General features: G+C 46.9%; 1 protein-coding gene across 1 annotated transcript in view; it reads right to left on the bottom strand.

Annotated features, from left to right (window-relative positions):
- Positions 1-26,485, bottom strand: part of LOC112102946 (dynein heavy chain 1, axonemal) — a gene marked incomplete at its 3' end in the record, with an annotated part of 62,769 nt that extends 36,284 nt beyond the window's left edge. Inside the window, exons 1-3 of the mRNA XM_026657033.1 lie at positions 26,361-26,485; positions 3,619-3,873; positions 2,675-2,747 (exon numbers count right to left, since the gene is read on the bottom strand). Of these exons, the coding sequence (XP_026512818.1) occupies positions 2,675-2,747; positions 3,619-3,843 (298 nt within the window). The remainder of the gene's footprint in view (positions 1-2,674; positions 2,748-3,618; positions 3,874-26,360) is intronic.
- Positions 26,486-26,690: the final 205 nt, after the last annotated feature.

Raw genomic sequence — 26,690 nt, 5'->3', positions numbered from 1 at the left:
CTGACATCAAACAAAAAAACAAGCAAAGTCCTAAGTTCATAAAACAATGTATCTATGTTCACATGCACATTCAGACAGAAAAACTATGCCACCCCTTAGGGTGCACATGTGGGCAATCTGCAAGAGGCAGAGCAACCGTACTACATGAGTGAGTGGAGGAGTCAAGCAGACCCTGAGTCAGGTTGTCCTGATGAGTGGAAGCCAACCTTGTTTTCTCCCTAGCTTTCTTTGTTTGTGTGCTTATACATGTTATTGTGTTTATATAATACCAAAACAACACTATGGGCTCAGTGACAGCAATAATGGGCATTAAGAATTACTATAAAGTATGTGGACTGCGGATAGGGCTTTAGACTGGGACTCAGGAGACCTGGGCAAAACCCTTAATCTACCCAGTACTTCAGCTCCCCATTCGTAGAATCGAGAAGATACCCTCACGATAATCCTGTAGGAAAGTAAGATTCATTAATAACTGAGGTGCTCAGATACTATGGTGATGAGAGGCATATAAATCTAGACTGAGAGCAAGTCAGATAACCAGTAAATTCTGAAGGGCTTACTCATGTTTTATTCAGGCAAACCTCAAAAGGAGTCAGTTATTCAGTTCTCACTCAGGCAAAATTTCCATTCGCTTCAACCGGAATTTGTCTGATTAAGGCCTGAATACAAACTGACTAACAATCTCAGGACTTTGGCCTATTGTCTTCAGTGGGAAGTGTGCTCTAACAACAAGTAAAGATCTCCAAGGCTTTGACCCAAAGAAAATCATCATCTTAGATAACCTATAAATAAAACATAAATGTTTAGATGACTAAGTATACCATCATTAGCTGCAAATAAAAGAATTGCAAGAAGCTGGGAATTTGATGTTTTACCTGAAATAAGTAATTGGCTGCAAGATGTAAAGAGCATCATCTCCTTGGAGAGAGCCTAACACAGAGCTAAAAATAAGATAAAGGACTTTGAGGGAGTGTGGGATCTTTTCATCTCTTGCTTGAGAAACTTTCATACTGGTCAAGGAAAAACTTTGGATTTGGGGCCTTAAATTGGACACCTGGATGTGATTAAGGTTGTTAATGACTTTGGACCCAATCCTGCAACTTGCTCTGTGTACTTGGATCTTGGTGCCCATATAGAGCCCTACAGACATTAAAGCAATTATGCAGAGCAGTTTGCAGGATCGGGGCCTTTGAAACCAATTCTGTGAGGCACTGACCACCTGCAGCTTTCACTGAAAGCAAAATGCTGATGTCAATAATATTTCAGGATCAGAATCCTTGTAATACAAAAATACCAATCTAACATTCACTTTTTATAAAAATAACATTTAGACTAATGGAGATCAATACTAAACAGGCTGCTCTATATATTTAATCTCCTTTTTATTCATATAATTAATCAAATATTGTACAGAATCATGAATTGTCCATATCAATGTACAGGTTTATGATTTTTTTGAAGATTTGCTTTTACTGAAGAGTCAATGAAAGCACAGAGGTTTGAACAGAATATCTTTAACCCTGCACAAATGTTGATTTGGTTTCTTCACAGAACTGCCCTGGTTTACATCTACTGTCAGTAAATGCTATTATTCCCATGGTGGCATTCCACTTCATTGAAATCTATGAAGCTATTCATTGCAGCACTTTGTGCATTATCAGTTATTTATGTCAATACGTAATGTGTCATCAGCATTTATACTTACAGCCTGATTTTTTCCCCATTAAATAAGTAGAGTATCATAAATAAAGATCCGTCTCCACTTGTTAGGGATGAGTCGGTCTTATCAAGATTCACTTGTGGATGAAGTCATTTCCTCTTACTCAGGACAATAAATAGCACATCTAAAGCACAGTAAGGTGGTATATGGCTTCCATCTCTCCCCAGCCTACAATCCAAATAACCAGACTGCGTCCTGTGGGTCTGCCAGGCTCTGGGGAAGGGAAAGATCCTTTCCTCTCATAGCCAATCTCTATGGCCATACTCCAGCCTCCAGGACATGTGCACCACTTGCATGTGGGAACAGAGTGGCAGATCCCTTTTTCCAATACACAAAGCTCCACTGCAGAGTGAGTGTGGAGCTGGACTCCAGAACATGCAAAATGGGGTGGGGAGGGAAGATGAGGGGAGGGTGTACATTTCCTGCCTGGCCAACTCCGGCACCTCCCTCAGCAGTAATGAACACATTCCACTGCTGTTGGTAACCTCTGTGCCTATGGAGTGGAGGTTGTGCTCCATATTCAAGCATAATGGACCTGTGAAGGACAGAGTGCTCAGAGTGACATTAATCTTGTTATTCTTCTCAGGGTACCCCATAGGTCTAGCTACAAGAGCCGCCTCCTAAGATTAGATATGGACCCAAATGCTCTGTGGGCATCACAGGGGCCAGATATACCCTGACAGTTGGTAAATCGCTTTTTCCTCATGAAGGAGATCATTCTACTGACCTGGGGGTTAACTTCACTCCACCATTCCCAAGTGATTCCATCACCTTGGGATCATCCCTGGCTTTGAGAACAGAATCACAGGAGTATTTCCAGTGTTCTTCTAGCCTAAAGTAATCAGCTGAAGCACTAATTTCCCAGCATGCCTACTGCTACCAACATTAACCCTTTAAGGCCCCATTTCCCAGCATGCCTACAGGCAGCGGCATTATTCTTTTCAGTGCATTTACCTTTTGGCGTGTGCTGCTCAAGATCAGCCTGTCTCAGTAAATCCTTGTACACACTGGGACCAGCGCACACATCCTGCAAATTCAGCACATAAGAATATCACCAGGGTGAGTCAGAGATAAGAGAGAGGGGCCACAGAAAGCAACAGAGAGAGAGGGTAGTAAGGGGATCCATAGAGAGTGTCATACAGGGAGAGGAAGAAAGAACCTTCAGTGAGGGCTTGAAGTACCAGAGTTAGAGAGGACATGCTGAAACATAGAGTGCCATGGATACTGTAAGAAGCAAAGGGAGTATCTCCAGAAAGGGATAGGGCACATAGCACCACAAACAAAGAGGCAGGGGATTGCTAAGAGAATACAGCCTGAAACCAACCAGAGATCTCTAGAGAGAGGGCTAAAGAACAAGGAAGCCAGTTGGGCTATGCTTATTTACACCAACTGAAGATCCAGCCTCATACATTTACTAGCGCATGGAGTTCTGTGCCCTGCCCACAATAACATGATAATAAACGTAACACTGTGACTGCATTGAGGGCCAGACCCCCCAGTAATTCAAGGAAATCATGATTTATGATAGACAAAGCATTGCTGCTTTACCCCAGAAAAGTCAAATCCTATGAGGGCTCTGACCTAGGGGAACAGCTGCAGAATGGGAGACAGGATGCAGGACCCTGGCATTGTTGCCTGATCCCTGCCTTGCTCTGAGCAGATTGGGTGAAGAGATGGACCAAGGGAGGAGCAGAGGGTGGAAAATTATGGGCAAGAGAAAAGAGGACAAGAAAGCCAAGGAGTTCTGTGATTGGTAGGTGTCATTCTAAGCTGCCGTCCTATTTTCTGCATGAGAAAGCCTTGCAGATTATCTGCTTTTCACATGGATCCTTAGATCTAGGATGATCTGTGGATCTCCAATAGAAAAGATGAAGAAAGAGGAGGCTCTTTGCACTTACCCCCAAGAAAGCTGTGACTCCTGGATAGAGCACATCAGAGTAAAATCCCTTTTGTTTAATCATTGGGTATTTCCTGTTGGTCCCCCTGTAGATGCTTTCTATTGGGCTTGAACTGGCTCCTGGGTTGGGGTCCAAGACCTGAGCCTGGCTGTTGGAAAGAGGAGAATAGGGGCTCCTCCCCAGCGAGTTTGTCAATTCTTTCTTTGTCTTATCCATCCCCTCCATCAGTCAGAGGAAAGGTGCTGTGAAGCAATCCTGGGCCGTATGGAAAGAAAACCAATTGATACCGTTAACACTGTGTCTCCACCGCTTGTAAAATACCTCTCAGCGTTTTTTTACATTGCTGGTTCGCTAAGTAGATGAGTGGGTAATGAGATGCACTTGACCGCCTGCCATGACTGATCCCACACTTTACTTTTATGGCCTGGTGGCCATCTGTCTCACCCAGCTGATTGGATGGCTCACTAACCCTGGGCAAAAGGAGGACCGTCATTATTCCACACAGGTTTTGGAGGAGAAAACTCAACAGCCGACGTTTGAAAAGCTGCTTTCCTGAAACAGCAGGGACTTCCCAGCATCCAAGAGACTGCCAGCAGAACTGGAGCAATCCAGGCCCACACTGAAACTATCACACGAGCCCCTATGAGCTATAGGCCCCTATCAGGTATGTAGGGGCTTTACCAAATCCCTTAAAGGTAACAGTCCCCTCCAAACTTAACTTGATTCTAGTAAACTTAAACCCAGATACCCCACCCAGCTAGTCCCAGATGTAAGTTCTGACTCCGTCTCAGACAATTAAAGCAGAGGTGTCTAAGCGAGGCCTGCTGAATATTAAAATATAGCCAGAAACTCCCCGCTCCCTTTTACTGCAGGGGATTTCTTTTATTTTTTTGCTGGTGATCTCAACTCACAATTTCTATTCCTCCATCAGGGGAGAGACAAGCACAGGCAGATATTACCGATGTGTGCATTTATTTTTGATACAAAAAATCTTTACATAACTGCAGATGCTAATGAAGTGCAGCCTTCAGACTCGTGGCAAGATGCTAATGTAAAACCAAGGGCTGCAATATTCAGCCCTGAAGTAAGGGCTTGTCTAAATACAAAAATGTTACTGCTCTAACTAAACTGGACTAGTTAAAGCAGTACAGCTCCCCTAGTGTTGATGCAGTTATACAGGTATAAATATGTTTATCCTGTTATAGCTTATTACCATAAATGTATGGGAATTCTACATCATAATACCTCTGAAGGCTATTTCTGGGGTGGTGCAGCTTAGTGCACCAGTCCTTGCTCACAGCTGGGCCTAAAGTCTAGCCCAGGGCTGGGCAAACTTTTTGGCCCGAGGGCCACATCTGGGAATAGAAATTGTATGGCGGGCCATGAATGCTCACAAAATTGGAGTTGGGGTGTGGGAGGGGGTGAGGGCTCTGGTTGGGGGTGCAGGCTCTGGGGTGGGGCCAGAAATGAGGAGTTCAGGAGGTGGGAGGGGACTCCAGGCTGGGGCAGGGGGTGGGGTGCAGGAAGGGGTGCAGGCTCCGGCTGGGGATGCGGGCTCTGGGGTGGGGCTGGGGATGAGGAGTTTGGGGTGCAGGAGGGTGCTCTGGGCTGGGATCAAGGGGTTTGGAGGGCGGGAGGGGGGAATCAGGGCTGGGGCGTAAGAAGAGGCTCAGGGGGGCAGGCTCTGAGTGGCACTTACCTCAAGCAGCTCCTGGACGCAGCGGCATGTCCCTTCTCTGGCTCTTAGAGGTGCAGCCAGGCGGCTCTGCACATTGCCCCGTCTGCAGGCACCACCCTTGCAGCTCCCATTGGAGCGCTGGAGGGAGCCATTGGAGTGCCTAGGAGCTTGAGCGGGGCCATGCCGCAGCTTCCGGGAGCCACATGGCGCGGCCTCCGACCCTGCATCCCGGCTGGAACTCCAGAGCAGGGCCATGCCGCGGCTTCCAGGAGCTGCGTGGTGCGGCCCCCAACCCTATGCCCCAGCTGGAGCTCCAGAGCAGGGCAAGCCCCAGATCCTGTTCCCCAGCGGGAGCTCACGGGCCGGCTTAAAACGGCTCGCAGGCCAGATCCGGCCCACGGGCCATAGTTTGCCCACCCCGGTCTAGTCGTAAGTGAAGAATAGCCCATATTCTTCCCATAGGTTTGTTTAGTCTGGAGAAGAGAAGACGGAGCAGGGACATAACAGTTTTCAAGTACATAAAAAGTTGTTACAAGGAGGAGGGAGAAAAATTGTTCTCTTTAACTTTTGAGGATAGGACGAGAAGCAATGGGCTTAAATTGCAGCAAGGGCAGTTTAGTTTCGATATTAGGAAAAACTTCCTAATTGTCAGGGTGGTTAAGCACTGGAATAAATTGCCTATGGAGGTTGTGGAATCTCCGTCATTGGAGATTTTTAACAGCAGGTTAGACAAAACACCTGTCAGGGATGGTCTAGATAATATTTAGTCCTGTGAGTGCAGGGGACTGGATTAGATGACCTCTCAAGATCCATTCCAGTCCTATGATTCTGTGATTCTATGATTTTCAGAGATGCCTGTTCTGCATCCCAGGAAAGACCTGTAGCTCTGTCTGGTTTAATCCTGGGGGATAAAATGTTTGCCCAACAATCTGCTGGTTGAGAGTTTTCTGACTTGCCACAGTGGATCTTCATTAAAAAGGTCTTGTCAAGGCTTATAGTCTAAAACTAGTGCTGTTGCTGTTTTTGGTTTCTCTGTCACTCAGAGGTGACAACACACATACATTTGCCTACTGAGACCCTCTGCTCTGTTCTTGAATGCAGGTAGTGAAGTGAAATTTACAAAACATCCTATCTGCTCTATTCAGAGAGTATGAATTTTGTAAATTTCAACTAGCTGCCTGCCTACAAGAATGAATCAGGCACACACAGAAAGGAAAGCATTACATACACACCTAAGATGGCAGGGAATAACTGCACACAGGTTTGTTATTGTAGTGTTCAAATCAGTGAACAATGTTGAGTGATTTTTTTTTAAAAATCAACCGATAAATTAAGATTACCATGATGTGAGTAAATAAGTGAAGTGGGGAGACTTTGGAGGGAGGATCAATAACACCCCAACCCAGAAAACCCGAATACTTTCTCCTCCCAGCCTCTCTTTTGTTTGGCATCTGGGAGCTCATACCCCGAAGAATGAATTTTCCATGGAGGATTTTGTTTTTTATTAGTTATTTTATGCTCTGGCCATATCTATTTTAGCAGCACAGCAGGATTGATTGGTATCAATTGAGATCCAAGGACTCCTGATGAATTACTGCTGGACTCTTTTATGCCTGGTGCACCAATACTGCAGAACAGAGTAATTCAAAATGACCTTGCTGAGGCTTTCTTGAGATGACAGCTCTGTGGGAAGCCTAGGTGGCACAGCAAGTTACCACACTAGCCTTTCACCTCTGAAGACCTGAGTTCAAAGCCTGTGTAATACAAAAGTGAGCATGGAAGTCTCATCCTAGACTATGTTAGTGAACATCACAACCCCTTCCTTCCCCCCGCACACATTAGCATGATTGGCAGTTTCTGCCCAGGACTGAAACTGCATAAGCTGCTGCAGGTCAGGGCTGAGTTCCATTGACAGCTATGTAGAGGAAGTGTGTACCACACTTACCCACAGTGGGCCTGATTCTCCACTGCTTTACACCTTGTGTAGTCATTTACACCTCCAGAATGTCCTTTATGATCACTAAATTTATTCACCAATTAAAATAAACCCCTATTCAGCATCCTGTTCAAAAAGACCCATCTGCCAGGCCCTCACAGATACACAAGAGAAGATGATAATGTATATGCCTGGCTAATGTAACATTGACACACTGTCCAAAATCAGATCTTGAAAAATTTTCCAGCCACCTACTGGACAAAGAATTAAAATGATTAGCCTGAGTTTGATACAGGTAATAGAGAATGGGTGCACTAGCAAATCCAGAGGAAATCCCAGTCCCCTGCAACCCAAGCTGCTGGAGGTGCTTGGGATTTCTACAGAGTGCTCTTCCTGGATCCTGCTTGGGGGTTACATATTTCATATCAGCCTCTAGCTAGTAGACATTTGATAAATCAGATGCTCACTCCGCAGTCTCTCTCTTCTCTCGCATCCACAGCCTCTGGGCTGGTTTAAATGGAAGAGGTTCTCAGATACTCTACCTCTCTCTCAGCCTCCTAATTGAGGCAAATGAGGGGCAGGGGGTCGAAAGGTACACTCTACCTCCCTCAACCTCTGCTTTTTGGATCCTCTTCCTCAAGAACTGCCTCTGCTGTTTCTCACAGCTATCAAACGCAGCTGCAATGTGAAACTGACATTATTCTGGACCACTTCCTTGTTTCCAAAAGAGTTCTGAATGCCATCAATGAAACTGACCCATGTCTTGTTAATTTAATTCTACTGCTGCTGCATCTTAGGCAATGAAGCCATCTCTATGCAGACTCAGCAGGTTACACTCACTTCATATTTAGAAGAAGATTTTATTTGGAACCACAAGGGCTGGAAAACTTTTCTTCGAGAAGATTTTCAAATGCACAAATGGGAGTTAAACACAAGATTCTCATTGAAAGTCAAAATCTCCTGAAAGCAACACTTATTCAAAAGTTGAGGATACAGCCTCCACACACATGTGCACACATACAACACACACTTCCCAGACATTTGCCAAGGAAAGTTTCCGCACACAACACTGGCAAATGGACAACTGGCTTTGTCAAGTCCTAAACCATTTAACTACAATAAGCATTTTAACACATCTTTCCAGTAGCTCACTACTCATCATCCAGCCAAACAAAGCCACATATCATTTCACACCTGGAAACTTTGTGTGTGTCGATATATCTATATCTATATATCTGTGCATGTGTGTGCATATATATGTGCATGTGTGTATGTATGTATCTATCTATATCTCTCTCTCTCTGTGTGTGTGTGTATGTATGTATATAGAATCATAGAAGATTAGGGTTGGAAGAGACCTCAGGAGGTCATCTAGTCCAAACCCCTGCTCAAAGCAGGACCAACACCAACTAAATCATCCCAGTAAGGGCTTTGTCAAGCCGGGCCTTAAATACCTCTAAGAATGGAGATTCCACCACCTCCCTAGGTAACCCATTCCAGTGCTTCACCACCCTCCTAGTGAAATAGTGTTTCTTAATATCCAACCTAGACCTCCCCCACTGCAACTTGAGACCATTGCTCCTTGTTCTGTCATCTGCTACCACTGAGAACAGCCAAGGTTCATCCTCTTTGGAACCCCCCTTCAGGTAGCTGAAGGCTGCTATCAAATCCCCCCTCACTCTTCTCTTCTGCAGACTAAACAAACCCAGTTCCCTCAGCCTCTCCTCGTAAGTCATGTACCCCAGCCCCCTGATCATTTTCGTTGCCCTCCGCTGGACTCTCTCCAATTTGTCCACATCCTTTCTGTAGTTGGGGGCCCAAAACTGGACGCAATACACACCAGATGTAGCCTCACCAGTGCCGAATAGAAGGGAATAATCACTTCCCTCCATCTGCTGGCAATGCTCCTACCAATGCAGCCCAATATGCCGCTAGCCTTCTTGGCAATAAGGGCACACTGCTGACTCATATCCAGCTTCTCATCCACTGTAATCCCCAGGTCCTTTTCTGCAGAACTGCTGCTTAGCCAATCGGTTCCCAGCCTGTAGTGGTTCATGGGATTCTTCCGTCCTAAGTGCAGGAGTCTGCACTTGTCCTTGTTGAACCTCATCAGATTTTTTTGGCCCAATCCTCCAATTTGTCTAGGTCACTCTGGACCCTATCCCTACCCTCCAGTGTATCTACCTCTCCCCACAGCTTAGTGTCATCCGCAAACTTGCTGAGGGTGCAATCTATCCCATTGTTCAGATCATTATTAAAGATGTTGAACAAAACCGGCCCCAGGACCGACCCCTGGGGCACTCCGCTTGATACCGGCTGCCAACTAGACATCGAGTCATTGATCATTACCCATTGAGCCCAAAAATCTAGCCAGCTTTCTATCCACCTTCTAGTCCATTCATCCAATCCATACTTTTTTAACTTGCTGGCAAGAATACTGTGGGAGACCGTATCAAAAGCTTTGCTAAAGTCGCTTTCCCCATATCCACAGAGCCAGTTATCTCATAGTAGAAGGCAATCAGGTTGGTCAGGCATGACTTGTCCTTCATAAATCCATGTTGACTGTTCCTGATCATCTTCCTCTCCTCCAAGTGCTTCAAAATGGTTTCCTTGAGGACCTGCTTCATGATTTTTCCAGGGACTGAGGTGAGGCTGACCGGTCTGTAGTTCCCCGGGTTCTCCTTCTTCCCATTTTTAAAGATAGGCACTATATTTGCCTTTTTCCAATCATCCAGGATCTCCCCCAATTGCCACGATTTTTCAAAGATAATGGCCAATGGCTCTGCAATTACATCAGCCAATTTCCTCAGCACCCTCAGATGCATTAGATCTGGACCTATGAACTTGTGCATGTCCAGCTTTTCTAAATAGTCCTTAACCTGTTCTTTCACCACTGAGGGCTGCTCACCTCCTCCCCATACTGTATTGCCCAGAACAGCAGTGTGGAAGCTGACCTTGTCTGCGAAGACGGAGGCCAAACAAAAAAAGCATTGAGTACTTCAGCTTTTTCCACATCATCTGTCACTAGGTTGCCTCCCCCATTCATTAAGGGTTCCACACTTTCCCTGATCTTTTTCTTGTTGCTAACATACCTGTAGAAACCCTTCTTGTTACCCTTCACATCCCTTGCTAGCTGCAACTCCAGTTGTGTTTTGGCCTTCTTGATTACACCCCTGCATGCAATATTTTTATACTCCTCCTTAGTTATATGATCAAGTTTCCACTCCTTTTAAGCTTCCTTTTTGTGTTTAAGCTCACCAAAGATTTCACTGTTAAGCCAAGCTGGTCGCCTGCCATATTTGCTATTCTTTCTGCACATCGAGATGGTTTGTTCCTGCGCCCTCAATAAAGCTTCTTTAAAATAAAGCCAGCTTTCCTGGACTCCTTTTCCCCTCATATTAGCCTCCCAGGGGACCCTGCCCATCAGTTTCCTATGGGAGTCAAAGTCTTCTTTTCTGAAGTCCAGGGTCCGTATTTTGCTACTCTCCTTTCTTCCTTTTCTGAGGACCCTGAACTCAACCATCCCATGGTCACTGCTGCCCAGGTTGCCTCACACTTCTACTTCCCCTACCAATTCTTCCCTGTTTGTAAGCAACAGGTCAAGAGGAGAACGGCCACTGGAGGTTCCTCCATAGTTGCACCAGGAAGTTATCCCCAATACTCTCCAAAAACTATCTATATATCTAATCTAATCTATATATCTATATCTGTGTGTGTGTGTGTGTGTGTATCTATATCTATATGTGTGTGTATCTGTGGGTGTGTATATCTCTATCTCTGTGTGTGTGTGCGTGTATATGTCTATATCTTTGTGTGTACATACGTGTGCGTATGTATATATATATCTGTGTGTGTTACATATCTATATGTGTGTGTATATCTCCATATATCTATATCTGTGTGTGTGCATGTATATCCGTGTGTGTATCTATCTATCTATATCTGTGTGTGTGTGTGTATCTATATCTGTATATATGTGCGTGTGTGTGTATCTTTCTATATGTGCATGTGTGTGTGTGTGTGTGTATCTATCTATATCTGTGTATCTACATATATCTATATCTGTGTGTATATCTATATATCTATGTGACTGTATCTGTCTATATCTCTAACTCTACCTGTGTGTGTATCTATCTATATCTATGTGTGTGTATCTATATTTGTATGTGTATATATATATATATATATATCTGTGTGTGTGTGTACGTATCTATCTATATCTATGTATATGTGTATGTATCTAAGTCTGTGTGTGTATACTATTATATATATATCTGTATCTGTGTGTATATGTGTTACATATCTATATCTCTGTGTGTGTATCTATCTATATCTGTATCTGTGTGTGTGTGTATCTCTCTCTCTCTCTCTCTGTGTATCTCTCTATACCTGTATATATGTGCATGTGTGTATCTATATATATCTATATCTATGTGTGTGTGATTTATCTATATCTGTGTGTGTGTGTATATATATATCTATATCTATATGTGTGTGTGTGTGTATGTATATATATATACATACACACACACAAACACATATAAAAATTAGGACTGTCAAGTAATTAAAAAAATTAATTGCGATTAATCGCGCTATTAAACAATAGAATACAATATACACACAGAGAGAGAGATATATATACACTTTCATATATCTATATCTATATATCTATAAAGTGGTTAAATGGAACTATGCAAAATGAGATCATATTATAATGGAACTGCTGACACAACATTAGCTACAGTGTGTATGGCAGGATAGCAAAACTATAATTACAATTTCTCAGTAAATCCAGTTTTTACATATCCAAGAAGTCAAACTCCCACACATTTTTCTCAGAGTGGTATGAGCTTTTGATCTCTTGCCTCCTCTTCGATTCTTTGATCCATGGTTTCAATCAAACCAACTAAAAAATCATCATTTAAAAAAAAAATGAGGTCCAAAAACGCTTCAGTGGTTGTAACAGACAAAGAAAAGTACTTTTAAAAAAATCAATCCCAACAACAAAAAGTTAAAAGGGCAAAATCAGAAAGAAAGAAAAGAAAGAAAGATAGATGAATACTAGTTTTCTACCTTTCTCAAAACAATCTATATATGCATTCCTAATGCCCCAGTCACCACAGTTTCTAGACAATAAATACATGGGAATTGTTTCATGCCTTAATATAAGCCATAAAACATGAGTTCAATATAGTGATGAGCAACCTACATATGCCTTTAAACTTCAATCTACTTGAATCTTGTCCTTTCCAAAAACAGAGTTAAGAATAGTTTCAAGTACTACACCATTCTCTATCCCCCTGACAGTGGTGGTGGTTTTACAATCCCATTTTCCTGTTTTTTTTTTAAATGTATTTTCCCTCTCTGTTGCTAAAGAAAAGACCCACACAAACAACAAAGGACATTGACTACCCAGGGGAAACAGTGAAACTAACTATAAACAAAGTGTTGCCAAAATTCACAAAGAATAGGGGAATTAGTTGGCTAATTTTCTTTAGTTATACCAGCCTTGGGTGTTCCTTGTAACAAAAGCTGTTAAAGTGTTCAGACAGTGCCACTGATAATACTATTTTCATTCATAAAGTGCAATTCCTTCACTCCATCGCCTAGATGTTTATTAATACTGCAAAACCAATTAAAATACAATACTAAGTATTAAGGATCTGATCTTTGACTTCAACAAGCATTTGATTGGGCCCTAACACATCATAATACATGCGACATCAAGAATACAAAAAAAGGGTCAAATTGCCATCATTACCAAAAGGGGAAGGGGGCCTCATAAGGGAGCAGAGATTAGTAAAAACACCCTCCTCTGAAAATGAATGTTTCTAGTGGCTGTCTGAATGTGGAGAGGGATGCAGGGCTGGCTCCAGGCACCAGCTTGTCAAGCAGGTGCTTGGGGCGGCCACTCGGGAGAGGGGCGGCACGTCCAGCTATTCGGCGGCAATTCGACAGACGGTCCCTCACTCGGCCTCGGAGCGAAGGACCTCCCGCCGAATTGCCGCCGGAGATCGCGATCGCGGCTTTTTTGGGGGGGGGGGGGCTGCTTGGGGCGGCCAAAACCCTGGAGCCGGCCCTGGAGGGATGGACATGTGGGGGGTGGGCAGATAAGAGTCCTCTAGAAGTATCCAGGAATGATGGGGTTGGGGATTCAACTCCTACATCTAGTGGCATCTAGGGGAGGTGTGGTTCTGATTCCTACAGCTAGCAGCATCCGGGTGTGGGCTGGCTCCGAGTCCCACACTTGGCCAAAAAGCAACAAGAAGTTGTGAAAGAATTTCAACCCTTTTCAGCAATGACAAATAATTCATCGACATTTTCAAACTCTGACCCGCTTCCTCCAACCCTAAAGGCCACCTCAGTAACACCTAGGCCCTCGGGGTGGGCATGCAACTCCTATCGTGGGATGCCCCAACTCCTTCTGCGGGCCACAGTGACGACTTGCCAGAAGGCCATGGGCAGCAAAACGGAGCAGACCATGGCTCCCGCCACCTGTACAGCAGAGCATGGCCCCACAAAGACAGCCACCCGCCTGGTCTACCTGGACCAAGGTGGTGCTGTGGGTACGGTTGCCAATCCTCCAGGATTGTCCCAGAGTCTTCAGGAATTAAAAGATTATGTCATGTGATGAACCCTCCAGGAATACTGCCAATCAAAGTTGGCAACCCTAGCTGTGGGGCAGGCCAGCACGCCCCCTTTGAGGGGCATGAGCAGCGCCCATAGCTATTCCCAGGAAGGGTCTCATGCCTAGGCCTGGGGTGCCCCCTATGGGGGGCAGGAGCATTGCATGCTGGGACCTCAACCAGGCCGTGTTAAGGCGCTGCCCCCCTCCCCCGGGCTGAACCATGGGCTGTCCTCCGGGCTCCCCCACCCCCCGACTCTTAGGCCAGCCGGGGACAGAGCAGAGAGTACGCACCAGCCTGCCCAGCTTCCCCCTCCCGTGCTGTGGAATGGCCTCGTCGTCAAGCATCAGACGCCTGAGCCTGTTGCTAGGGGACAAAACCATTCCAGCAGGGAGGGGGGTTCAACTCTCCCCCCACCCCGCCTGTGAAATATTAACAGCCCTAAATTCAGTGGTTCGTTCCTACAAGGGCTTCTTCTGCTCCCATAGGTCAGGCTTCCCCCCGTTTGTATGGCGTTTGAACGTGCATTGCGTCCTCCCGCCTTTAGTGAATTTGGTTGCGTCCACGCAGAGCCTGAAGGGGAAGGGGAAAGTGGAAAACGAGGAGCGTGGGACGGAGCTGCATGCTAGAACGTCCCATGCCAACCCGGAAGTTGGCCTCTCTTGCCGCTAGGGAGGCTACTCGGTGGTCAGTGCAGCAGCCTACTGGTCTGGTAGGCAGGGAAGGGTACTTAGTGCACCCAGCAGCTGTAGTGCCTAGGACTTGGGTTAAGGGAGTCCCACAGCCACTGCTTTTATAGCTTGCCCTCTTGGCTACCTCTGGGCCATCCCCCTGTGGCTGGCACTGAACTGGCATGCTGAAGATCTCGGTTCCAGTCCTTGCGCTGGCAAAAGGTGACCCTCAGAATGGTGTTAATGCATAACCCCCTGCCTGGTTTCTCTCGTTAGACTGTAAGCTAGGTGGGGCAGGGGCTGTCTCTCAATAGGAGTTTGTGCAGTGCCTAGCACAATGGGGCTTGCTTATACTGGAGCCTCTGACTGGGAGCTACTGTAACACAAGTAATGAAGAAAAGCTGTTATTGATTCAGGTCACATTATTGCCCATTCTGTGCCTCAGGCCAGTGCTATTTTGAGGGTGGGGGAGAATCTACAGTAGGTTGCAGAGTAGGGAGGGTAAGAAAGAAATCTTTAAATAAGCAAACACTAGATGCCTTTCTAAAAACTACACCCTTGCTCAGCCACAAGTTATGGGTTTGATGCAGGAATTGCTGGGTGAAATTTTCTAACCTGTGTTACGGTTGATCTAGATAATCATAATGGCTCCTTCTGGGCTTAAAATCTAGGAAGGAAGAAACACCCTGGAGGCAGGTTGATTTTTTTTTTTTTTTTTTTTTTAAGTGGGGCTGCTTGAACTTGATCAGGGGATTTGGAAATTTAGTATAAAGCTCACTGTAATGGAGTCATGGGCAAAGAGCAGCTGAAGCAGCAAAGGTGTGTGATTGATTAATTTATCTCAGGGTTGTGCCCTTTATTGCATAGAATCCCTCTCCTCCTTCAATTTATATTACCTCTGTAACAGTTTCATCTCTGCAATACAATTGTGCAGGCTTTAACCAGGTATAACTTTTACAACTGTAATGCATGGAACATGCCATCCATTATGATTTATGCTGTAATAGTGTCCAAAGGCTCCAAGGAGGATCAGAGCCCCAGTGTGCTAGGAGCTGTACCCACTCATAGGGGAGAGAGATAGCTTAGTGGTTTGAGCATTGGCCTGCTAAACCCAGGGTTATGAGTTCAATCCTTGAGGGGGCCATTTAGGGATCTGGGGGAAAAAAATCTATCTGGGGATTAGTCCTGCTTTGAGCAGGGGGTTGGACTAGATGACCTCCTGAGGTCCCTTCCAATCCTGATATTCTATGATAGACAGATATGGCTACTTCCCCAAAGAACTTGCACTCTAAAATGGGCAGAAAGTGATGGAAAGGTATATAACATGTAAACAAGTTATTAGGATGAAAATTGCTACTGGTTTTGTTCATTCCATGGATTTTTGGAGTGGAGAGGGTGCAGGTAGATAGAAGGGAAGGGAATGATGGAAGAATAGAGAGGAACATGCAGGAAGAAAGATATGATGTTGGATCAAAGTGCATAGCATAGAGGAGATGATGTGTAGGTGGCTGGAGACAGAAGGTCTGACTGTTGCTCCTGGTGCTAGAGCCTTCCACTATACTGTAGCAGAAATGCCTTCATCCCCACACACCCCTGTTAGTTTTGGCCACATGGGCAGTTGATGCTGCTGGCACGTGCAACTTGCTACCATGCAATTCAGCTGCTTAGAGACTTGTACCTGGAATTTAAGTGACAGGTGCCATAATACACAGCTGCAGCAATGGCTAGAAGGAGTGCTATATGCAGACTGCACTAGTGTGGACACAAATTCTGCTGGAAACATCTAACCTCGCAACGGTTCAGACGTTTTTGGCTCTTGGGGACAGGGGTTTCTATTAGAGCACTGGGGCAGAGGATCTGGCCTCATGGGGGCAGCAGAGCTCACACAATGACCACAGGATTCCATAGCTGTCACAAGCATTAAGAAGGTGCGGGTGGAGCCGGGCTCTGTACAAAGCCAGCAGATACTGAGCGGTTAAGTCAGCGAGGGAAGCGTTGGTGCATTCCGAAAATTTGCAAGCAAGAAAACATCATGGTTAGGCAGAGACAAGGTGGGGGGACGTAATATCTTCTGTCCTTTTTGAGCTACACAAGAGCTCTTCCAAGAGAAGCTGGTCCAATAAAAGATATTATCTTACCCACCTTGTCTCTGGAATATCCTGGGGGCCAACACTGCTACAACTGCACTGCAAACAGGGTTAGGCTGAGTGAAATGGGAGCTGCGGAGGGTGGTCCCAGAGGCAAGAGGCATAGCAGCCTTTTCCTGCTCACAGGCTCCCTTCCAGCAACACACACCTCTCACACAGCAGCTTCATAATCAACTCCCCAGAAGCAGAAGGGTCACAGAAGCTGATGCACCCAGAGCTCAGCTGCTCCATACTGCCGCCAAAGTAGCAGCTGTTGAGGAAAGTCCCAGCTGTGTGTGCCCGCTGGTTACCCCAGGCCTTGTGCCTTATTAGAAAGGGGGCACAGTGGCTAGTGTTGATTGTATTTGATATAATTATATATCCCTTCTACATTGCCCAGTTGTTGGAACTCAGATCTTACTGAAAGGTGGAGAGAGGCTGGGGAGATAAACCCTGGTTGAGTATTCCCAATGGAGAGCCCAGGTGATCTAGCTTTGGCCTCAGCAACAGGAGAAAATGAATGCACAGCAGGTTGGCACTGCCCCTGTGGTTCAGCTCATCTCCCTTCACCAGGCATTTCAAGGGTTGATATGAAATGCTTCAGTGAGTCAGAAGATGAAAGCCCAGCTGGTTAAACTTTTAGGCTTTCAAGAAGCTATCGAGCCATAACAGAGACCAGACGGGTGCGTGACACACCATGCACGAAGTCTGTGTGTATTGACTGCTCCTATTCCCCACCTTCCTTTGAAAGAGGCAAAGCCTGATGCCCCAAGGGGAGATACACTCCGGGAACGATTGCTTGCCACAGTCTTTAGCGGCTGCCCAGTTTCCCAAGGATGCTGTTTTGGTGCAGGATGGCTGAACCAGAGGAGGGTTAGGTCTAGATGGGTGCATAAGAGTCACACAAAGCTTGGGAGGTTGGCAGCTGATAGTAGCCATCGCAATGGCTGTTGATGTATTTATGCACTATAGTTCTCACATCATCCCACTGCGGTTGGGATCTCTGATGTGAGCATGAAACAGCAGCTCCAGCTGGGCTCGGCAGGGAGTGTTAGCATAGCATTTCCTACAGCAGTTCTTTCTCCTGCTCCCTCTCCGTCTGAGGCTTGGGTCTGATGATATTTAGACAGGATGCTGCATTGTTCGTAAGACCCTAGACAAGCGTTGAGGAGAACCTTACCTTGGGCACCCTTTTACTCCCCTCTACAGGCCACCTATATTACTAAACCTCCACATGGGAGCAATGCCAGTGGACTCGGTACAAATACAGTCTTGGCTCCGTCCTAATACAGCCTATGCAGAGGAGGCAGGGAAGCAATCTGTGCCAGCGAAAGGACTGGAGCAGATTATCGCCCACAGAGCAAAGTGGGGGGAAAAACAGGAAGCAGACCGACTCGGTCACACCTATGCACTGCCCCTGACTCAGGGTATGTCTACACTACGAGAGTAGTTCGATTTTAGTTAAATCGAATATGTGCAATCGATATTAGAAAGTCGAACGTGTGTGTCCACACTAAGGACAGTAATTCGACTTTGTCAGTCCACACTACCAGGGAAAGCGTCGACATTGGAAGCAGTGCACTGTGGGCAGCTATCCCACAGTTCCCGCAGTCCCCGCTGCCCATTGGAATTCTGGGTCGAGCCCCCAATGCCTTCTGGGTAAAAAAATGTGGCGAGGGTGCTTTTGGGTAACTGTCGTCATCCGTCAGTCACTACCGCCCTCCCTCCCTCCCTCCCTGAAAGCGCCGGCGGGAAATCAGTTCGCGCACTTTTAGATCAGTGACAGCGCGGACGCCACAGCACTGCGATCATGGATCCCGCTGCGACCATCGCTGCAGTTGTGGCCGTTCTCAATGCCTCGCAGCTTATCATACACCTTTCCCAGAGGCAGATGCAGAGAAATCAGGCGAGGAGGCTACGGCACCGCCGTGAGGGCCTGAAGTCGGAGAGTAGCACAGAGCTGTCAGAAACCACGAGCCCCAGCGCCCAGGACATCACGGTGGCAATGGGGCATGTGGATTTTGTTGAACGGCGATTCTGGGCCCGGGAAACAAGCACGGACTGGTGGGACCGCATAGTGCTTCAGGTCTGGGATGAATCCCAGTGGCTGCGAAACTTTCGCATGCGGAAGGGGACTTTCCTGGAACTTTGTGACTTGCTGTCCCCTGCCCTGAAGCGCAAGGACACCCGCATGCGAGCAGCCCTGACTGTCCAGAAGCGAGTGGCCATAGCACTCTGGAAGCTTGCAACGCCGGACAGCTACCGGTCAGTCGCGAACCACTTTGGCGTGGGCAAATCTACCGTGGGGGTTGTTGTCATGCAAGTAGCCAAGGCAATCGTCAAGGTACTGCTGTCAAAGGTAGTGACCCTGGGAAACGCGCAGGCCATCATAGATGGCTTCGCCGCGATGGGATTCCCAAACTGCGGTGGGGCTATAGATGGGACTCACATCCCTATCCTGGGACCGGGCCACCAGGCCAGCCAGTACATCAACCGAAAGGGCTACTTTTCAATGGTGCTGCAAGCACTGGTGGACCATCGGGGACGGTTTACAAACATCTACGTCGGATGGCCGGGCAAGGTTCATGACGCTCGCGTGTTCAGGAACTCTGGTCTGTTTAGACGGCTGCAGGAAGGTATTTACTTCCCGGACCACAAAATAACTGTTGGGGATGTGGAGATGCCTACAGTGATCCTCGGGGACCCAGCCTACCCGCTAATGCCCTGGCTCATGAAGCCCTATACTGGCGCCCTGGACACTGAAAAAGAACTCTTCAACTACTGGCTGAGCAAGTGCAGAATGGTGGTGGAGTGTGCTTTTGGCCGTCTCAAGGGGAGATGGAGAAGCTTACTGACTCGCTGTGATCTCAGCGAAACCAATATCCCCATCGTTATTGCAGCTTGCTGTGTGCTCCACAATCTGTGTGAGAGCAAGGGGGAGACCTTTATGGCGGGGTGGGAGGTTGAGGCAAATAGCCTGGCTGCTGATTACGTCCAGCCAGACAGCCGGGCGATTAGAAGAGCCCAGCGGGACGCGCTGTGCATCCGGGAGGCTTTGAAAGCCAGTTTCAAGGCTGAGCAGGGTACCCAGTGACTTTTAAGTTTGTGGACACAGAAGCAGAACTTGCCCCCGTTTCTTTACCCAGTTGCCGTCGACTATCCTCTCCAATCACATACCCCCTTCACCCCCTTCCCAAAAAATAAAATCTGTTCTGTTTTGTTAATGGACACCATTGTCTTTATTACTGTTTTCGCGGGAATGTTTTAAACCTGGGACGCAGACTGTGGCGGGGGGCGGGTTTAGTGTTGTGATGCAAATGATGCTTCTAAACTCCAGGAATGACAGGCTCCGCGGTGGTGGACTGGTTGTTTCAACGGAGCCTGCCAGCCCTCCTGGCCGGGACTGCGTGTATGTGTCGGCTATGTGACTGTCTTGCAGGGGGAGGAGGGTTACAGATCCCCTGCTGCGCGGCTCTGTGATCCAGGGTAAGGACCGCTGCATAAGATCTGTAACTGCCCTCCCCCGCCACCAAGTCACAGAGCAACACCACCCCCCCCCACCACACAGAACATGAAAACCACCTCCCAGACTGACCAGGATAACTAGTCACTGCACTGTATATGTGCCCTGCTGCTGCACCTGCCCCCTGCTAAAGGTGACTGTCCTGTCCAATGACCAAGCCCCTTCCCCCCCTTCAGACAGACTCCCCTCCAAAAGAAGAGGATGGAAACAGAAATGAACAGAAACGTATTCTTTATTAACAACCGCACATGGAACGGGGGGGGTGAAACTTGGACGGGGTCTTGTGTGAGGCGGGTAGGAAAGGACTTTTCAAATTTTGGGGAATGAGAGCCTTCTAGTGGTAGAGCAGTCCGCAGGGGTGGAGTGAAATTTTTCACGGCCCCTTCCACCCCTCCGTGTTTGGACTTTGGGTGAGGGGGGTATGGGACTTGGTGGCGGGGCAGGGCAGTTACAGAGAGACTGCAGCGGGGCTCTCTCCTCCTGCCTCCGGTCCTGCAGAACATCCACAAGGCGGCGGAGCGTGTCCGTTTGCTCCCTCATTAGTCCAAGCAGCGTTTGAGTAGCCTGCCTGTCCTCCTGTCGCCACCTCTCCTCCCGTTCAATGTTTGCCCGGTGCATTTGGGACAAGTTCTCCCTCCACTGTGTCTGCTGGGCTGCCTGTGCTCGGGAGCATGCCATTAGTTCAGCAAACATGTCTTCCCGTGTCCTCTTCTTCCTCCTCCTAATGTGCGCTAGCCTCTGGGCAGATGTGGCTGTGGGAATTGGAAAAAGGGAGTGAATTCCTGAGACAGAGCAATGTATCTGTGAACAGAGAACATAGTCTTTCTCTGTGAACAAGACCATGCAGAGCACCTATCACACGCGCACTGAGGACAAGGTCGAATTTTCGGCCCTCGCCTACAGTGCCTGCGGTCTTGCTGTGGCGAGCTGAGGAGCAGGGCTGGACACCGGACTTTGTCTAGCTGGCAAACATGGTAAGCCGTAGACTTGTGGCCGCTTAAAACTTTAAGAGTGGCACTGGCCTCCTTTCACATAGAAAGCAATGCGAGTCTCTGCTGGCAGCAATCCTGCAAGCATGAACTCTGGCCCTGTCCCACCCCCTCGCGGCTGTAAACCGCGTGGCTGTAAACCGGCGGTTGCAGTTCTGTAAAGGGACGGGCAAGCAGTCCCAATACTAACTTTCCCCTACCTAATTCACAGCAGGGAGTCATGCCAGACATCACCCTCCTGAAGGTCTCGGAGAGCCAGAAGGAGAAGATGCTCAGGGACAGCCTGCAGAAACCGGGGCCATTTGCTGCGCTGCTCTGCAAGGCCATGATCCCGGAGTACCTGCTGGCGTTGTGGCAGGGAAACGTGTCCTACCACGGGGGGCCTAATAAGCTCTCCCTGCCCAGGAACCTGCTGATGAGGCTGGAAAAACACCTGCAGGAGGTGTATGAGGAGTTCTCCCCGGAGGATGTCGCCTCTATCCCCGGTTACATTGACCAGTTCTTGGCTTAGGTGCCCTTGGAGGGACAAATGACTGCAGGGTTTTGGGCACTATAATCATGAAGCGGACATTGTGCAATTTTTTGAAAATGGTTCGGACTATATATTGAGGCGCCCAAAGACAGACTAATCATGACACACTTTGCACTGATTCCCCTTTTGTTTGACTTTCCTGTTTACATGTTTTGAAGCACTTTACCCACTGTTAATATTTTCAATCTTCCTGTTTTGTTGCAAATAAATGTTTACATGTTTTAAAGCACTTTAGCTACTGTTAATATTTTAAATATGCCAGTTATGTTGTAAATAAATGTTTAGATATTTAAAACACTTACTGCTTGATCCTTCCCCTGAATCTGTGTCTGGGGTAACGGCGGGGGACGGTTGGTAGGGGATCTCGGTCAGGGTGATGAAGAGCTCCTGGCTGTCGGGGAAATCAGCGGTGCCAGCGCTGTCGACTGCCTCGTCCTCCTCATCTCCTTCTTCATCTTCCCCGTCCGCTAACATGTCGGAGGAACCGGCCGCGGACAATATCCCATCCTCAGAGTCCACGGTCAGGGGTGGGGTAGTGGTGGCGGCCGCACCTAGGATGGAATGCAGTGCCTCGTAGAAACGGGATGTGTGGGGCTGGGATCCAGAGCGTCCGTTTGCCTCTTTGGTCTTCTGGTAGCCTTGTCTCAGCTCCTTGATTTTCACGCGGCACTGCGTTGCATCCCGGCTGTAGCCTCTCTCTGCCATGGCTTTAGAGATCTTCTCATAGGTCTTTGCATTCCGTCTTTTGGAGCGCAGCTCGGAAAGCACGGACTCATCTCCCCACACAGCGATGAGATCCAAGACTTCCCGATCCGTCCATGCTGGGGCCCTCTTTCTATTGGATTGCACGGCCATCTCTGCTGGAGAGCTCTGCATCGTTGCCACTGCTGCCACTGCTGCTGAGCTCGCCACGGTGTCCAAACAGAAACTGCGCTTCAAACTGCCCAGACAGGAAAAGGAATTCAAATTTTCCCGGGGTGTGGCTGGTCAGAGCATCCGAGCTCGGACTGCTGTCCAGAGCGTCAACAGAGTGGTGCACTGTGGGATAGCTCCCGGAGCTATTAGCGTCGATTTCCATCCACACCTAGCCTAATTCGATATGGCCATTTCGAATTTAGCGCTACTCCTCTCGTTGGGGAGGATTACAGAAATCGATTTAAAGAGAGCTCTATGTCGAACTAAATGGCTTCCTGGTGTGGACGGGTGCAGGGTTAATTCGATATAACGGCGCTAAATTCGACATAAAAGCCTAGTGTAGACCAGGCCTCAGGCTGATTGCACAGCTACAGCCCTGTGAGTGACCTCATTGGCTCCAATGAGATGATTTTCAGGCTAAGGGTGCAAGCACGAGATAGGGTATCAGAATCCAGCCCCACGGCCTGTAACAGAGCTAAGATTTCTGCATTAGCCTGGAACCTTAGAGTCCTGTTTGAGAAACATCAAGCTAGTTTTAATAGGATGTCAGCATTTGAACCCAAGTCTTGGAGGAGAAATGCATAAAACAAGCATACAAATTTCAACCGTAAGTGGATACTGTACAAATCACTGCTCACCTCCAGCATATAAAGGGCTTGATTCTCATCCATTAAGTGTAAAATCTAGGAGCTTCAATTCCACACTGACTTCTGTTCTCTGGCAGAAGCACATTAGGCCCATACATCTCGCTCACAGTAGAAGGACACTGAAGTAATGGATATTTCTGAAAGCCATCACCACTCAAAGCGATTCCTGAAACGGCCAGTGAATTTTAACAATGCCCTTCCTAAAAATGTAAAATAAAGTTACAATATAAAAACGTCCGACTCCCATGGACTTTAAAGACGAGGTGGGATATGAAGAGCTGGATTTTCTGCTGCTTTGCGTCATCCTAGGGAAAGTGGGCGTAGAACACTCTCAGATATAGTAGTGTTTTTACACACACACACACACACACCCCCAACATTCTTTCTGCAGAGGGTGTAAATGACTGTGTGAGGTAGGTGCAAAGCCACTGGAGAATCAGGCCCTAGATTGCCATCTCTATGCCTAGATGTGTTCCCACACACAAGCCACGGCATTAATCTAGAGTAAACACCACATGTTCATTTAACACCCTAACAATACATCATATCTTAAATCATATCTTAAAATACAATATCACCAGGAAGAGTCATCTAGAAATGGTGAGAGTCAAGGCTATGTCAATTTTGACTTTGTATGAGTCACCCCCCCACCCCCCCAATGAAGACCCCTTTAGGTTCTTGTTTGAATTTGGGAAGGAAATAATAGTCCAGATTCCCTTTTATGTTCCAGCTGCTTTCAACTGCTCTGAGGATACAAAGCAGCCATAAACCAGCCAGTTAAAATTAGTTGATGGGTCTTTTGTTTTGCTGGAGCAGTATCGAGCAGCCAGAATGCAGTGGTGAGCCTACCCATTTTGTATTGTCCCTTGTAAAATAAATCAATGGAATGAATCCTCCTCTTTAAACTACATTTTCCAATGCAACCTTCATGCTGAAACTGCAATCATAATGAAATTGTGAAGACGGGCTTGTTAACTAAACAGAGCGGAGACTTTACCCCAATCTCTACCACAATGCCACAGACAGTGAACAGGACAGGTCGTCACACCTAGATCAGTTCTTTCGGATAATAGACCAAGCAAACTAGAAGAGTCAGGTTTTCAGACCTCCCCAAGGTGGCTGCAGCTGGGAACAGACATCTGCTGAGGTCCACATTGCAAACCGAATTGAGAAGGGTTAGAGGCAAGGAGAAATTCAATGGTAATTGGGCACCTAGCTCCCTCGAAAGTCCCAGCATAAAAGGACAAAATGGACAGATTTTATGCAGTCCCAGATGATGCACAGAGAAGTCACTGCACCTAAGAAAGGGGAATTAGAATTCTAGAGTCCCATAGAAACTGTCCTCCAGACAGTTCTCCACCTTCTTGAAACTATTCGTGCTTCCAGTCACCAGTGATCATTAAACAAAAGGCCAACTGCAATACCCTTACTCACACTGAGTAGTGCTCACCATCTGTGGCATTATTCATGAGGTTAGGTACAATGCAGATCAGAGTCACACAATCTGGCTTACAGTGGAATCAAATGCCCCCAGTCTCTGCTGGAAAGTATATGGCCAACAAGGTCGCATTTTCTGGCACTGCCCACAATTCCAAGAAGGTCCATGCTTATTCCCACGTCAGCCTGCAGAATACGATACACAAGAAGATTTTTTTCTTCTAGGAAATGCCATCCATACCCTTTAAAATACCGAATGACATCTTAACAGTAGCTGCTAGGGAAATGTATTGCCTTATTGGGACTCAAGCAGTCCTATCATTCAAATGTGGCTTCCTAAATGCAAGGGACCAGATTCTCCCCTGGTTTAAATCAGCACATCTTCTTTGAGTTGAATGGAACTACACCCATCTACACCAGCTGAAGATCTGGCCCAAGATACAGAACAGACCAGCATTCAAATCAGACACACCCAGGACCAGTTCAGAGCGGAGCCTTAACAGAGCTACTATTCACCACTACAGAGACACAGCTTTGGCCTTGAACTGCAGAAACATCCCAACATTCCAGGGGAATATGACATAGCCATGCCAACATCTGAATTGTTGACTCATGTAGCATGATGCCACTCTAGGTTCTATATATAGATTGGACCCTGTCACCCAAGTGTGTCTTCCTGCTACTTTTTCATCACTTGATTTATTGCACCAACTACCAGCTTGGCTTTCTATTATAAGCCATGCTGGATCGTCAATATCCCTATTTCCCCCCCATCATTTATTTGCATATTTGGAATTCCTTCCTGCTTACTCAGTAGTGAATCTTCTGGTGAGCTTCCCTTTGAAACACTCACACAAATGATAGGAGAATATTCGAGGGAAGCATGCAATAAATGGAATTTTGTACAACATTCTGTCTGGCTATTGTACAAAGGAGGCTTATTGTAACAGTGTTTACAATATGAAATTGAAAGGAATAAACATGAATTTGGAGCAGGGACTGTCAGATGTGTTTGTGTGCATGCATGCACAGCACCTGACAGTGCAGACCCTGTGTGCAACCATATTACAAACAAACAAATCCTTTTTGTCCCTCCTCCCCCATTATACAGCTGCATGCAGCAGCGGTCACTGGTTCACAAGAATGTGGGGAATGCCTGTCAAAGGCCATCCTTCCTGGAGCTCTGGAGAGAATACATCAGGGAGGTAGATGAAGGATTCAGTGGACACCAGACTCTGGTTGCTGTTGTGTTAGAGTTGTGACAAGTTTATGTAATGCGCACCCATTCTGTGTAGTGCTCTGTCCCCCTCTAGTGATGGATGAGACAAAATTATGGACTCAACTCAGGCAGTAGAGATTCATTCTTTAAGATGCAGAAGTCACAGGTTCGCTCCCCACTGTCTGTGACCCTCACTGAAGTGCAGCATTACAAGTAGCAGCCCATATGGGGTTTTGAAGCTGCGGGACTTCAGAAACTCAAGATGAGCTTTCCTAGCCAGGGGGAGCATGTAACGCACACCCAGTGGATGCAAGCTCGTTTGTTTCAACGCGAGGAATAGCACAGGACCCAAGATTTGAAGTAAACCCTAGCCATGGGCTTGCAGGAAGTGCACCTTATAGGAAAGGAATGGGAAATCAAGTCAAATAATTATAAATTCCTACCATATATCATCATCATGCTGGTTTCTGGCTCACCCCTTCCCCCTCCATGTGTTGATGCTACAGTCCCCACTTCAGCAGCTGCCAGGTCCTCTTAGAGAGCTGACATTTCCATTCCTGACATTTTCCGCGGCTCCATCTCGGAATTAATGGCCGGATATTAACAGCAATGGGGCTGTTTATCATAATTAGTCTCATGAAGCTACTAAGCATTCAGCTATTTTTCATCAGTGCTGAGTTAATAAACTGCAAAATCCCAGGAACGAGACGGACAATTTATTTACTGATTGATTGATTTTGGTCTGTCACATTTTGTCTTTAAAGTTTGCCAGG

The sequence above is a fragment of the Terrapene carolina genome, unplaced genomic scaffold, assembly GCF_002925995.2.
Source record: "Terrapene carolina triunguis isolate 2854851 unplaced genomic scaffold, T_m_triunguis-2.0 Scaffold235, whole genome shotgun sequence".
Lineage (NCBI taxonomy): Eukaryota > Metazoa > Chordata > Testudines > Emydidae > Terrapene > Terrapene triunguis.
The sequence above is the reverse complement of the archived record's forward strand: the minus strand, read 5'-3'. Positions and strand labels throughout refer to the sequence as shown.